The sequence below is a fragment of the Gymnoscopelus braueri genome (genome assembly GCF_963280865.1).
Source record: "Gymnoscopelus braueri genome assembly, chromosome: 7".
Classification (NCBI taxonomy): Eukaryota; Metazoa; Chordata; class Actinopteri; order Myctophiformes; family Myctophidae; genus Gymnoscopelus; species Gymnoscopelus braueri.
In genome coordinates, this window is record NC_137608.1 from 49,776,777 (window position 1) to 49,792,471 (window position 15,695).

The 15,695-nt window shown below is 39.8% G+C and overlaps 1 protein-coding gene across 1 annotated transcript; it reads right to left on the reverse strand.

The window, feature by feature from the left end:
• Nucleotides 1–10,721: 10,721 nt before the first annotated feature.
• LOC308089212 (uncharacterized protein) lies at nt 10,722–14,971 on the reverse strand. Its single transcript, XM_080433790.1, has 6 exons — nt 14,867–14,971; nt 14,271–14,310; nt 13,213–13,341; nt 12,658–12,740; nt 11,946–12,150; nt 10,722–10,804 (listed from the first exon to the last, which is right to left on the reverse strand). The coding sequence occupies exons 2-5, from the start codon at nt 14,290–14,292 to the stop codon at nt 11,968–11,970; spliced, it is 417 nt and encodes a 138-aa protein (XP_080289916.1). The 5' UTR covers nt 14,293–14,310; nt 14,867–14,971; the 3' UTR covers nt 10,722–10,804; nt 11,946–11,967.
• Between the last annotated feature and the right edge of the window lie 724 nt (nt 14,972–15,695).

A 15,695-nucleotide genomic window follows, 5' to 3' on the forward strand; every position in this document is an offset into this window, starting at 1 on the left:
CTACCGGGGATGCAATGTCTTTGTCCACACGCGTTATGTGGACATGGATGCCGACGCACCACAGGTCGATGTTGTGAGGCCTCCGGAGGACCATGGGCACGCTCCCGAGGTGGACCTGATATCCACCACCGCCCTAATCCAACGGATGCTGGAGCGGGTAGCGGCCGATCCCACCATCCCCATACGGCGGGTATATGATGACATGGTGGCCCAAGCTCTGGCAGAAGAGCTGCAGCATATTCCCCCATTCAATGCCCTAAGCACAAGGCTGGAGAGGCGTCGGGCGGCCCTCATGCCACCCATTCCACACACCTGCCAAGACGTGAATGTTGGGGGAGAATGGGCCCGCAGCTGGGATGGGGAAAACTTCCTTTCCAGACATAACCGCCAACATGATTTTTTGGTCTTCGGGACAGATGACAATTTCATCAAACTCGCTCACTGCCAGCAGGTTAGACCAACCCCTCTGCATTGAAACATTCTGTCAGTTAAATTGAAATGTATAATTATTTTAAATGTCAAATATGATCAATGCTTGGTAACGAATACTTATAAGAATTTTGCGCAATATATACAGGCTATGTCTAATTTATATCAGTATCAATAAAATTATATATTTGTTTTAGATATACATTGATGGGACATTTAAGACCTGTCCAAGGCCTTTCTACCAGTTGACCACCATCCATGGCCTTTACATGGGGAGGGTTGTGCCATTCGTCTTTGTACTCATGAGGGGGAAGGAGGAGGTGATGTATTCTGCGGTCCTGCGTCACGTGAAAAGAAAAGTCGAGCGCGTCACAGGAGAGCCGTAAGTGTGTGTGTGTGTGTGTGTGTCTGTGTGTGTGTGTGTGTGTGTGTGTGTGTGTGTGTGTGTGTGTGTGTGTGTGTGTGTGTGTGTGTGTGTGTGTGTGTGTGTGTGTGTGTGTGTGTGTGTGTGTGTGTGTGTGCGCGCGCGCGTGCAGTGGTGGAAAAAGTACTCAAAGTCTTTACTTAAGTAAAAGTACCAATACTGCACTATAAAAACTCCATTACAAGTAAAAGTCCAGAATTCAAAATTTACTTGATTAAAAGTACAGAAGTATTGGCATCAAAATGTACTTAAAGTACCAAATGTAAAAGTACTACATATTTCAAAATAGCCGATCTACAAGCTCACAACGCGTCACAATGATTAGCGTTGTGAGCTTGTAGATCGGCTATTTTCAAATAGCCAAAATATATCATATTTTCATTAGGCCTATATCATAATTTCTATCTGAAAATTATCTAGTAACTAAAGTTCTCAAATAAATGTAGTGGAGTAAAAGTACAATATTTGCCTCTGAGATATAGTGGAGTAGAGGTAAAAGTATTGGAAATTGGAAAAGTGTGTACGCCAATTGTATCTCACTGCACCTGAAATACAAATATTTTGAAGAATAATAATAGAATAATCTTTTTTTTCTCTCATCTATAATGTCCATCCCTCCATTCACACAGATGGACTCCTGACAGAGTCCTCTCAGACTTTGAAATGGGCCTCATGAACGCCTTCAGGACTGAGCTGCCTGCCACTTTAGTCACAGGATGTTTTTTCCACCTCTGCCAGAGCCTGTGGCGAAAAGTGCAGGATCTGGGCCTGGCAGGTCAGTGATGTAGCCTATTACACTAATGTACACAACACAACTAGGAGTCATTGTCTGTGATTTGATTTTCGCCAGAAATAATAATTTAAAATGAAATATATATATAAACAAACAAATGCAATATTATTATTATTATTACCCTTATTATAATTATTCATAATAATAGGCCTACAATTTATTAATATTATGATATTCTTCATTTACATTTGAGGACAGTATAAGGACCTCTTGCAATGTTATGTTTTACCATTTATTTCATAGCCTCAAAACAGACCACAGAAACACATTTAGCAGAATAATTTAGCTTCCGTTTCAGATAAAGCATCAGATGTAGGGTCATGTAGCCAATTTTAATTGTTATGATATTACCATTCATTCATGGGTTGAAGGATTTTGGTATTTTGTTTAAAAAAAAAGTTGGTATTGAGTGTTGAGTACTTATGAAATTAGTTGTAGTATTTATACATTTTTACTTCTTCACTCAACGTTTGCAGGTCCATACAGGCAGGACAGGAACGTCAGAATGTGGGTGAGAAAGGCTATGGCCACAGGCTTCCTCCCTGTTCTAGTCCTGAGGCTCAATTTCAGGACATTCTGCCGGAGTAGAGTGACACGCCGTCTGATTCTCCAGTACCCCCCGGTTAATGAATTCATTGACTACATGGAGAACACCTACGTGGGCGAGGCCGCGCTGTTCCCGTCTGCTGTCTGGAGCGTATTTGGCCGTCGTTCTGATAATCGGACGAATAACTGGGTTGAATGTAACACCTTTTATTATTATTATTATTATTATTGTCTCTTTACAAATAATTTCCTTCAATAAAACTGAGCAATTTGGGTGTGGAATGTCAATGGGCCATGTTGAAGCCTAGTTCTTATTAAGCTATATGATTATTTCAGCTTGGCACCGCAGATGGAACACCAGGGTCGGGCACCGCCCCTCCATCTGGCTCTTCATTCGTCGCCTGAAGGATGAGCAGAGACTGGTTTGTTAGACACTTTTATAAACACATTTGTGAAGAAGGCTAGTGGTAAGCATTTTTTTCCCCAGAAATCTCAAAGCTTGGTTAATTCTCCCAAACTAGGTGGAGACCGGCTGCATCATGGCAGAACGAGGAGATCCACGGGTCCCCCAGCGGAAAAAATGGCGACAGCTGGAGGAGAGGTTTGACACCTTTATACTAAGAATAATTAAAAAAGACCTAAGCTTAGCTCAGATCATTTGAGGAGCATCCACATGGGAGAATTAAGGAGAAGGGTATCTTGGGGCTGCAATTCAGTGTCATGTTATTGAAGTTATTGTGAAATGCAAACCTAAAAACAGTACCACTATATTAATTTGTCAAATTACTGATATTAATTGCATTTTCTCAAACAGGATTGCGGCCATCCGCCAACAGTACGACAACGGGGACAGGACCGTCGATGAGTACTGGGATGCAGTCACGCACACCATCCATGACTTCCTGTGATGCCCAGAGCAGGTTGTCCCATTCTTTCTGTCCATATCACTGACCATCCACACACCTGCAATACACCATGTCTCACACATGCAACATTCACACACACCACTGTATACTGACTCCACACCTCATAGGATGTCCCATGAGTGCAATATTAAATTACCCTGTACTGTACACTTCAGAACGGCTTGCCACTCATTCCACTCCCCGGGGAGTTTTCTCCCCGAGTTCTGTCTCCCCTTCACAGATGGATCGCTATCACTACGGACCCTCAGACGCAGATGTACAGTGTGACTGCAGACCGGGCATCCATGGAGCACACCTGTGGATTGCTACCTCTCTCTGTCTCTCCGTTTGTCTCTCTCCCTTTCTCTTCTCCCTCTTCCCCCCCCCTCTTTCCCACCGTCGATGAGTACTGGGATGCAGTCACGCACACCATCCAGAACTTCCTGTGATGCCCAGAGCAGGTTGTCCCATTCTTTCTGTCCATATTACTGACCATCCACACACCTGCAATACACCATGTCTCACACATGCAACATTCACACACACCACTGTATACTGACTCCACACCTCATAGGATGTCCCATGAGTGCAATATTAAATTACCCTGTACTGTACACTTCAGAACGGCTTGCCACTCATTCCACTCCCCGGGGAGTTTTCTCCCCGAGTTCTGTCTCCCCTTCACAGATGGATCGCTATCACTACGGACCCTCAGACGCAGATGTACAGTGTGACTGCAGACCGGGCATCCATGGAGCACACCTGTGGATTGCTACCTCTTTCTGTCTCTCCGTTTGTCTCTCTCCCTTTCTCTTCTCCCTCTCCCCCCCCCCCTCTTTCCCCCCGACCGGTCATGGCTGATGGCCGCCCACCCTACAGCCTGGGGATGCCTGACGTTTCTTCCTATTAAAGTTAAAGTTAAAGTTATAGAGGGAGTTTTTCGTTACCACTGTTGTTAGTAGCTTAGGATGGGATTTCCAATTTTGGGATTGTCGGGTTTTCCCTATGTCTAGTATAATAAAATTCAACTACAACATGTTTGGCTGCTATTGTCTGGTCACTGTTAGTGCAATAATAATGTTGAAAGAGTAACGTTGGCATCTGGTCAAGTGGAGATATATGTCTCATATGTTTGTGCTACTCCCACTTTATTCCAGCCTGCATCATGGCATCCCTATTTCTGTTGTGTGGTTACAGGCAAAGATTTTCCAAAATGTTCGGAAGATAGCAGAAGAGAAATATGCAACACATTGTGACCTTGTAGACCAGCTATTTGACACTTTTAAATAGGGCTTGAAAGCAGTCAATGCATTTCTTTTGGGTTAAATTAGTATAGGGAAGGGGTGTGTAATATTTGTTTGAAACCAATTTGGGAAAAGGGTAACCATGTTCAGAAAAGTATTTTGAACATTGAATAAGGAAAGTAATTAGGAAAATGCTTTGAAAAATGTTCATTGGTGGAAATTAAGACACTTTCAATGTGATTGTTGCATTTGTATGCTGCTAAAAAAATATATATATATATACATAGCCTATATTGGATATCTCACTGACCAAGTACAGTAGGTGGGTGTTTTTTGTAGATGCAGTACTATTATTTGAACACTAGGTGCCACACCTGTGAAGTACTGGGCAGATCGCACTGAAGCATTGGTTTGTATTGGACTATGCAACGAATAATAATATAATAATAATAATAATCCTACACTTTGCAGATATAAATTATTATATTATAAACTACATTAACCACTACAGCCATATTTTATAGGCTATAAGAAAAATAGCCGATCTACAAGCTCACAACTTGTGAGCTGTCTGTCTGTCTGTCTGTCTGTCTGTCTGTCTGTGTAGGTGTAGGGGGGGTCATTTTTTAGGTTACATTTAGAAGATGTAAATATAACCACTCAATGTCACCCAAAATCAGTTTACACAGCTGTTGCTTATAAACTGATTCCAGCTCAAATAAATAATTGTATTGTGTGAGCTTATAGATTTGCTATTTTCAAAGGATTTTTATACATTTGAAAACTTGCCAAATGGGACCTTCTACATAACGAGTACTTTTACTTTTGGTATTTTAAGTACATTTTGATAACAATACTTGGGCTATGTAGGATACTTTTACTAAAATTTGAATTCTGTACTTTTACATGTTACAGAGTAGGCCTGTTTCTACATTGCAGTATTACTTTTACTTAAGTAAAACATTTGAGTACTTTTTACACCACTGATGCGTATATTACTTCATGTGAGATGTGACGAGATGTGGGTTAATTAACGAGAAAACATCTGAGGAACCTGAGCATGTGAGCGTCTCTGAGAGTAGGCCTACGTGATTACTGACCCGTCAATCAACGTGCGCGCATTAATAATGATAATAGCATGATAATAATATTTTTTTTATTATTCTGAATACAATATTAATGGACTGAACCTGAATGGTAATAACAAATGACGTTGTGGTCTTGGTCTGATGAACAGCTGCGCCAGAAGACTTTAATATTGCGCGCGTGCGCGCTCCCTCCTCGCGCACGTGATTCTGATGCTTTCAAAAACAGCAGATCTACAAGCTCATAGCATGGGATTCGACTGACTTCTCATTTGTAGAGGAAAGATGTCTGTCTGTCTGTCTGTGCGCACACGCACGCACACACACAGACAGACAGACAGACAGACAGACAGACAGACAGACAGACAGACAGACAGACAGACAGACAGACAGACAGACAGATAATGTTACGTGCATGGAAATAAATGACAGAAAATAAGAAATAAATTATAATAAATTACAATAAATGCATGACTGCTACCAAATGAAAATCTACATTTTACAGATCATATAAACATTAAAATGATAAGAATTCAAGTAAAATTGACAAAGATCTGGCTTAATGAAATCTCAACCGCTCTGTGTCAAAGCGCAAAATATAAAATTATTATGAATGACACCTTGGGCCTGGGGGGGGGGTCCTGGGGGGGTCCCGGTGGGGGGGGGGGGGTATCACGCAGGTGGGGGGAGGTGAACAGCTGCGCCAGAATACTTTAATATATTAATACTCCCTCCTCGTTTTTTTTTTTCTATTGAAAAAAAAAAAAAAAAAAACTTTTTTTTTTGCCGGGCTCCCAAACTTGGGGGAGCCCCACAAAAAAAAAAAAAAAAAAAAAATAATTATATATATATATTTTTTTTATATCTATTTTTCGGAATGGCAGGGTTTATTTCAAATTTTCAAAACCCCCCCACTCCTACACCCCCCCATTCCGAAAAAAAAATTCGGAGTGGGGGGGTGTAGGAGTGGGGGGGGGGGGTTTTCGGAATGGGGGGGTGTATAAGTGGGGGGGTTTAGGAATGCGGGGGTGTACCCTGAACTATCCTACAGTGTGTCAGCCCTGGTCGGGGATCAATCTATAGTGTGTAAACCACAACGATATATGACAGCCGATTTCAAGAAATAAACTCCTGCAGTGTGTTATTCTTAACGATCAGATGACCCCCCGACCACTTTAAGGTCCTGCAGTGTGTACATGCCCTTAAAGTGACTTATAAAGTTCCACTTCTCCTCAATAAGACAACTTTATTTTCCTTTCTCAATGACAAGCCTAATATTATTGCATTTTGGCTATGTGCAATAACTGAAAGCCAATGTTCATAGGCATTGTCAGTATTTGTCTTCATTATTTCTTGAATTCCTATTTCTTTAGTTGCCAATAATTCCACTGTAAGCCAGTGGTTTCAGTCTTTTATTGCTACACAATAAACAGTAAAAAGACATTCTACATTCATAAATAATACAAAATAAAATAATAATAATGATTAAAAGGTTCTATGATTAAATGTATTCTATTGGTCAAAGCTATGTTAAATCCACCGTTGCCTACTACTAGTACCATCTTTCTTACCATAAGGTGTGCTAATACTACAGATTCATATACATTTGAAAAAATATATTTATGATTTTTGGGCGGTGAAACCGCCCCTATATGTGAGGTTTGGACATCGATACCCATTTCACCCCCCCAACCCTGCGCTGTGATTGGCCACCAGTGTACCCCCCTAACCCTGCACCGTGATTGGCCAATCAGTCTATTCAGGACTGTGATTGGCTAGTGAAACATGACACATGTGCATAGCCCTATAAATAGGACTATGCACTTAAAAAAAACACATTTATGTTTTTTTTTAAGTTAGGGGTGTACAATGGTTGGTCCACAATATTACTTTTCTTTAAGTGAACTTCCATCACTGTGATGACCACTGTGACCACACCGCCCACTTCACACTGGGTGTGATTATTTTTTAAATATATGTATATATATTTGTATTATCGGTTATCGGTATCGGTCTTGAAAAGCAGGAACGGGTCCACACTGAACCCGTCCCGGGGGGCACCGAATGGGTCCAAGCACCGGGCACCACGTAGGGTGTGAATTTTTGTGGGACTGATAAAATGTCCCTGGGACCCATCTAAAAGACCACCCTTGGGTCCCAGGACCCATTACATTGAAAAACTAGCAACATCACTGAATATGAATATAATTAATATTGTCAGGTGGAAACTTTATGTCCAAAACTGCTACTTTTCAGAATTCAAATAAAAAAGTTGTAAAAATAGCAGACCAAAAGCTTGTAGTTCGTTTTCACATAGGCAAATTGCAGGAAGTACAGTGAAAAATGTTTTAATCTATCTCATTACGGCAAGAATCCTAGTAATTTTTCCGTTAAATACTGGCGGAATAACATGTTCCCTGTAGTCTGAAAACTACTGGGATAGTGTTCTAACGGTCATCGTGGTCGAGCGAGCATTGGTGTCAACAAGAGAGCGAGCCTGTAGCCTACATATCTGTAGTAGTCAAAACTGTTAGGTGACAATAATGCTTCAAAGCAATGTTGACATAACTCTGAGAATACATATTTTGCATGGGGATGGCTTGTCCAACTACGATGTAAGTCAAATTAGAGCTCTCCGTTATAGGGAGAGGGTGGGTGAGAGAGTCTCACTCTCTCAGAGAGAGAAAAGAGAGAGAGTGCTTGCAAGTCGCAACACATTGCAGGCAGCGCACAGGTGTTTTTAATATGATTTGAAGTCAGACATTAAAAGGAGTAGTTCACCCAAAAAACTATGCATTTTATATCAATTACACACCCCAAGAAATCTTGAATTCATGGACATCAAATTATTGATTTAGGTAAGCAACAAAAACATGAATTCAAGGCTTCATGGGGTGTGTAATTGATAAAAAATAAGATTTATTTTTGGGTAAACTACTCCATTAACCCCTGTGGCCCCGTGATAATGAATGATTGGGAGAGAGAGAGAGAAAAGAAAAGAAAAGAGAAAACGGTTCACTTATCCTCTGTTCTTTCGATGGGTTAAAGTTACAGTCTCAAGTGCTTACAGTCACCTCTCGCGTAAGTATATTAAAGTACTACCGTTAGACAGTGGTGGAAAAAGTACTCAAATGTTTTACTTAAGTAAAAGTACAGTACCAATACTGCAATTTAGAAATACTCTGTTCTAAGTAAAAGTCTAGAATTAAAAATTTACTTGAGTAAAAGTACAAAAGTATTGGCATCAAAATATAGTTAAAGTTCCAAAAGTAAAAGTACAAAAATATTTGAAAAAAGCAGATCTATGAGCTCACAACGTCGCGATGTGAGCTTGTAAATCGGCTATTTTCAAATAGCCTAGGTATAAAATAGGGCAAAAGTGGCTAATGTACTTTATAATGTAATAATTTATATCTGTAAAGTAACTAAAGTTTGCCTCTGAGATGTAGTGGAGTAGAAGTAAAAGTATTGGAAATTGGAAATACTCATGTGATATAGTGAAGTTACTATTAATACTGCTAACTTGGGAAAGCAGTCAGTCCAGCAGGGGGCATGCACCATAGAGGTATAATATAACTAGAGGGCGGATTGCCCCGCCCCCAGCTATAATTTCAATGAATGTGCTCAGTGGCGTTTTGAAGCACCCGGAAACCTGCCGGAAGTAGAATTATTGGTTTGATTTTGTACCCCCATAGAGTTATGAGCATGCGCACTAGTGTCCTTTTTGCGTTCTACGGCAGCCCGTGTGTCAAGGATTGAACGCGAGATATTTATTAAATACACTCGAGATGCCTATTTATATGTAAATGCATATGTATGTATAATATGTTTACATATTTATATGTATATGTATAAATATCTCTCAGTATGTTTTGCGCGTGCATGTATTTCTCCCCGCCTGCAGTTCCAGATTTGGCCACTGGGGTGGCAGCTTCAATGTTTCTCAGCAACTCTGGGGGCTTGGCATGCACACACTGTCTGGGGGCTGGGGGATGTCTTGGGGAATGACGTAGACCAGAACCCGGATGCGATGTTCAGTTCAGTTGCATGCTACCAGCGGAATGTTGTTATTGTATCATGCTGAAGTTATCTTGGAGTAAAAGGATTATTGCACAACACCCGTGTGGTTATTCACAGTGACGATATAACACTCAAGTAAAGTACAAATACCTAAAAATGTTACTTAAAGTACTTAAGTAAATGTACTTAGTTACTTTCCACCACTGCCGTTTGAAAATAAACAAATTAAAACGGTCGCTTATCAGGCAACACCAGAAACTTTTGCTGTGGAGGAGAGATTGGATTCCTTAACTGTGTGTGTGTGTGTGTGTGTGTGTGTGTGTGTGTGTGTGTGTGTGTGTGTGTGTGTGTGCGTGCGTGCGTGCGCATTCATGCGTGTGTAGGGGGGATTGAAATGATCACTGCAGGCCCTGCTGAAAAAAACAGCTTAGACCAGCCTAAGCTGGACCAGCTGGTCTTGGTGGTTGACCACCTTAAGGTGTGTTTTGGACAGTCCAAAACACACCTTAAGCTGGTCTTGGTGGTTGACCAGCTTAAGGTGGTAGGTTTTGCTGGTTTAAACTGGTAGCTGGTTTAAGCTGGTAGCTGGTATTTTTGATGGTTTAGCTGGTTTAAGCTGGTAGCTGGTTTAAGCTGGTAGCTGGTATTCATGATGGTTTAGCTGGTTTAAGCTGGTAGCTGGTTTAAGCTGGTAGCTGGTATTTATGATGGTTTAGCTGGTTTAAGCTGGTAGCTGGTTTAAGCTGGTTTAAGCTGCTATCTGGTATTTATGTGTATTCAAGTGTATTCTGATATGCAGTGACCAACTTTGCTGGAGAGGATGCATGATCATGGTGAATTTCAGCCAGGTGCCCACAGCACGTGGTATATTTAAAAAACAGTAGCCTACAGTAGCCTATATAAATAAATAATCATGTATCAATTTCATACATAACAATAATTTATTAAACACTTGTAAAAAAAACTCAAAAACAACATTTAAATAACAAATAAATGTATAAATAAACACATAAATACATGAACTTCAACCTGAGGAACACACTAACACACACACACAGTGTTCAAATGACTGGAAAAGAGAATATGAAAAATCGGACAGATCCGTCTTGATTACATGACTATGGAGATACTGTATACCGATTTGTGTGATGTTTGGAAAACATCTGTAAAGTTGCAGCCAAAAATGTGTCTTGCAAAAATCGGCCTGCTGGTGGCGCTATAAAGCATTACCCCCATATCAACCCCCCCCCCTACACAGACACACAATTTCTTGTCCTTTCTATTGATGTCCTGGCCATGGTCCATGGCCTTCCTCTTTGTGAGAATGTTCTGCCCCTGCAGCCACCAATGGAAACAGTCTGAAAGAAAACAAACAAGAACCCCCAACAATAAAACAAATATAATTAGCTTATACTGCATGGGGTGAGTTGTATGAATTGTGATGTTTTGAGAAAAACTTAAAGTAACTTAAACTTCACCCATTTTCAACCTTATCTTCATATAACTAACTGATCCTCGCTAATGTTCATTATACAATGGCACCATTTCTGTCTACTCGTTCTGCCACTCATTGGTGGAATGTGGACAGTTCAGAAACCTGCCTACCAGTGACATCACCAATGGAGATTCCAAGCTAATAGAAACTACAGTGTGTCTCTACCTGGAAAGTTTGCATGCAGAAGTAGAAGCCATTGTTCTTGCATTAATAATGAACAAATAAAGTTGTTCTAAATGACCAAACCTGCCTACCGATGATGTCAAAGGTAGGCAGGTTTCTAAACTGTCCACAACCTATCAACGAAACACAGAGTGAGTAGACATAAATGGTGCTTAAAATGTGTATTAGTGAGGACCAATTATATGAAGATGAGTTGAAAATGGGGTGAAGTGGTTTTTTAACCCTGTGTTTCAGTTCAGTTAGAAAACATGCATTTGAATGAAAAGGGTGGGTGGACAGTGGGCAGGCAATAAGCCAGATGGCTACAATGGACAACAACAATTTGGGGAAAAAAGCTAACCCTGCCACACATGCATGTAGGGCTGCCACTACCAATTATTCTACTTGCGATTATTCTATTGATTACTTTTTTGATCTACAAGCTCACAACACGTCCAACGAGTTGCAAGCTTGTAGATCGGCATTTTTTTCAGCCATAAAATCGATTATTTTATTACAATAGAGTATTTTATTTTATGATTGATTAATAAGCTTAATATAATCTCTTTTCCAGAAGGTGACATTCCCGTTTCCCGTTCAGTTTTTCATAGCTTCATTTGATTGGCTCGGCAGCAGATATAAATTGGAAACACCCAACATCTCCATGTGTTTCTGGTTGAAACAGTATGCTGCTGAGACAACCAAATGAAGGTATGAAAAACTGAACAGGTAACGCTAACGGGAATTCCACCTTCTGGAAAAGAGAACTACAGTCATGCACAGAGCAGATTGAATTATGAGATCAAGTCATAATGAACCCCCCCACCCCTCAGTAAACATACCTCTTCTGATCGAGCCCTGCGGTCAGGGGGGTTTGGCCTCCCCCTTGCTAGTGGGGCATTCTTTGTAAGGCTCCTGCATGGTCTTCAGGGTTGTTGTCCCCCAAATGGCAACAGCAAGCTCCTTCATGAACAGGGAGTCCTTGGTGTTTGCTGCCACCATCTTCCAGATCTCCTTTTCGAGCCACACACCAGAGCCAATGTGGACCTGAAACAGAAGAAAACAACACATGTTTTAGAAATTAAAAAACATTTTACCATGACATTTCCCAGACTCATTTTTGACAAAAGCAGGCCCACTTCAAACAGAATTTACTGTAAAGAAATTACATTTTCAAGGACCCCCAAATGTGGACCCATTTAGAAAAGATTTGGTGCCATGGACCTCCAATAGAGAAGATGTTAATTGTTGGATTAGATTTAGTACAGAATTCTACAACTGTCTATGCTGTAGGTGGGGAGAGTTAAAGTAATTATTATACAGTACATTGTCATTGGATTACATTCTAGCTGGTAAAATAGTAGTGAAATTAACCTTTTCCACCCGGCATCCCTATTTTGTGCATGCCATAGGCAAAACTGTTCAAAAATAGCTCACGATGCATCATGACACGTTGCCTATTTTTGAAATTATAACTGTTTCTTATTTAGCTGGGGACACTGTGGAACCCCACTTTTAAGAACCACTGTCCTACACAGTATGTTTCTTCAATACCTTGTCACCGTTGGTGTCAAACATCCCAGGTGTCGATGCCAAATCGTCTGACTCGGGGGAAGAGGAAACGGAGGAAGTTGCAACTGAAAATGTAGAGAATCATATTTAAGCTCCTTTTGGCAGTATCACAGTACTTATATTGTACACATTGTCACCATTTTCCGTAGAACAGTATCACTGTCTAAACACACCTATGCTGTCACTGGTTTGCTTCTCTGCAGCAGGGATGTCAGGCTTGGCTGCAGAGCTATATTGGGGCCCTTCCTCCAGTTTCTGTTTTGCAACCTCTAATTTGTTGCATCTTAAAGCATGAACAGGGTACGGAAAAATAAAAAATAAAAACTGAATTGATGTATGCCTTAGTAGGATACCAGTTTAATAATGAGCCTAGCATCTGTCCACTCCATTTAACATGCTTTCTATATAATGTTTTTTAACATTTGTGGTCAAGATCTAAGTAGAAAAGAACATGAGAACAAATAACCAACATATCGATATACAAAAAGAGAAGAGCAAACTCATGCAACTGTTTCGTTAAAATTAGTCATTGCTTACTTAGTTTTAAGATGCTGTAGGTCCAGCTCCAACTCTTTGGCCTTCTTCTGGGTATGACTGTACTTGACATTTCGTCGTGGATAGCTTGGGGAACAACAGCATCTCCACCGTATTCAGACGAGTCAGAGTCTAAAGGTAGTGCAAGTAATATATTTTGGATAAAACAAGATGTTTTTTGTTAGAAAGTTAAAGTGGAATAAAATGTAATTTTATGCAACCTGTATCATAGAGTATATTAATACAATATAACTTATACAATCTGTATGTTAGAGTATATTAATACAAATAATACTATATAACTTATACAACTGGGGTGGTTGTATTTCGTCTCCCTACTCTTCTATTGACACATTTAGATAGTGTCAAAGGTCATGTCTCACCTAGACACAGGATCTGACATGAATTTTGATCTGATGGTCAAGATTCAATGTATCACCTGAGCAAGCAGGCAGGCTCTATTAGCTCAATGGTAAAAGGTTACAGCACTTGCTCAGGAAACCGGGTTCAAATCCGGGGTAGAAGAGGAAAGTTACATAGTGCAGCTTTAACCCATTAAGACCTGGGGCCGATTCTAAAAATGTTCTCTAAATCCTAAAAGTTTTTTGAACATAAAAGGAAAAAGATTTGAGGTACAAATGTTCACTTTAAAAAATATATATTCAAAGATTTTCAAAAATAGCAGATCTACAAGCTCATAGCGCGCCACTCGGTGTCGCGCTATGAGCTTGTAGATCTGCTATTTTTGAAACCAAAGGTCTAGCCAAAGAAATCAAAAAAATTACACAGATGCGTTCCTGGTCTAAATGGGTTAAAGCAGGGGTCTCTCCATCTCTTTAATAAGTAGACAATTCAGTTTCAAATTTTGTATGCCCACTTCTTTGTGTCATCACTTCCAATTGCACTTATTTATCCTGTATCCTGTATGAGTTCTGATTGGTTAAATTTGGTATTCCTGGAAATGCATTTTCGGCTTACTAAAGAGGTGGAGAGTCTGGGAGACCCCTGTTACTGAACAAGCAATGATTACTTTAATATTTAACAAAACAATATCACTTTACCTTCAAACTGTTTTCTTCTCATTGTGGGAGGGTAGTAGGGCTGCAAACCATTCGTTTTGGCCACACACGCACGCGCGCACATACACACACACACACACACACACAGACACAGACACACACACACACACACACACACACACACACACACACACACACACACACACACACACACACACACACACACACACACACACACACACACAGAGAGAGAGATAAGCGAATCATTATTGTTCAGAGTTCACGGGATAGGCTATTAAAACACTCTGTAGCTTCATCACTGAAAGCGTGTGTCCTCTCACTCTCTCTCTCTCTCTCTCTCGTCGGATTCTGAATTTAGTTTTGAGCAGCACATAGGCAAGCAGTACAGACAGACAGTAGCCTATATTATAAATTATATTGTAAATCCCAGTATCATTTCTTGAAATTATTGTCTTAATACCTTTATCAAGACAAATTAAATAACTAAACAATGTGTCGTGACCATAGAGTTGGGTCATGATGACTTGTGATTGACTTCAAAAACATCCAGACATGCAGCCTACCACTTATTTAGGCTAAAAAGCCTACATAAATAGTATTTGTGTGTCAACACTCACCTAAAATGTCCGCCGCTTCTTCTTCTTTCTTTTATCTTCTCTGAAGCCGGTTTATAATTCTTTTGATGAATCCAAAGCAACACAATTTGTCTAACTTTCTTTAAACAAAGTCTTCCCTTCCCGCTGCGTCGCGAGCCAGTGTCTCGAGCGCTCAGCCAGTGTTGCCAGATTGTGTGAGTGAAATAAGGAACCAGGTCTATGAAAACAAGCCTGCACTTTAAACCACACATTGGCTCTCAAAAATGTTTGAGAACTGGTTTAAACACATTTTTTAAATGGAAGCAAGCCCAAATAACTACACTTTAGAAACAAGCCCCCCCAAAAAAGCAACCCGCAACTACCAATATTTACAAGCAACTTTACAGAAAAACAAGCCCAAAGTCGCTTATAATAAGCAGATATGGCAACACTGCTCATGGCCCAGAATGCATTGCTTGTAAAAAAACAAACAAACAGATCTACAAGCTCACAATGCATCGAATTGCGACAAGATGTAGATCTTTAGATCTGTTCATTTGAGTCACCAAGTGTTATTTAGAATCAATCTAGCATATTATTTGCCATTTGCCTTATTAAGTAAATATGTTGTTGGATGCATGCTGTCATAATAATAATAATAATAATTGTAATAATAATAATAACAATAATAATAATAAGGGTAATAATAATAATAATAATAATAATAATAATAATGTATTATTATTATTAATAATTTATTATTATTATTATTAATATTATTATTATTACATATATTATTTATGTCACATCACAAGAAAAGGACAATAAAATAATAATAATAATAATAATAATAATAATAATAATAATAATA

Coding starts and splice junctions, on each gene's coding strand:
- LOC308089212 (XM_080433790.1), bottom strand. CDS start 14,292: ATGAGAAGAAAACAGTTTGAAG. Junction 12,741..13,212: donor CTACAGCATCTTAAAACTAA/GTAAGCAATGAC, acceptor CTACATTTTCAG/TTGCAACTTCCTCCGTTTCC. Junction 12,151..12,657: donor TTGACACCAACGGTGACAAG/GTATTGAAGAAA, acceptor CTTCTGTTTCAG/GTCCACATTGGCTCTGGTGT.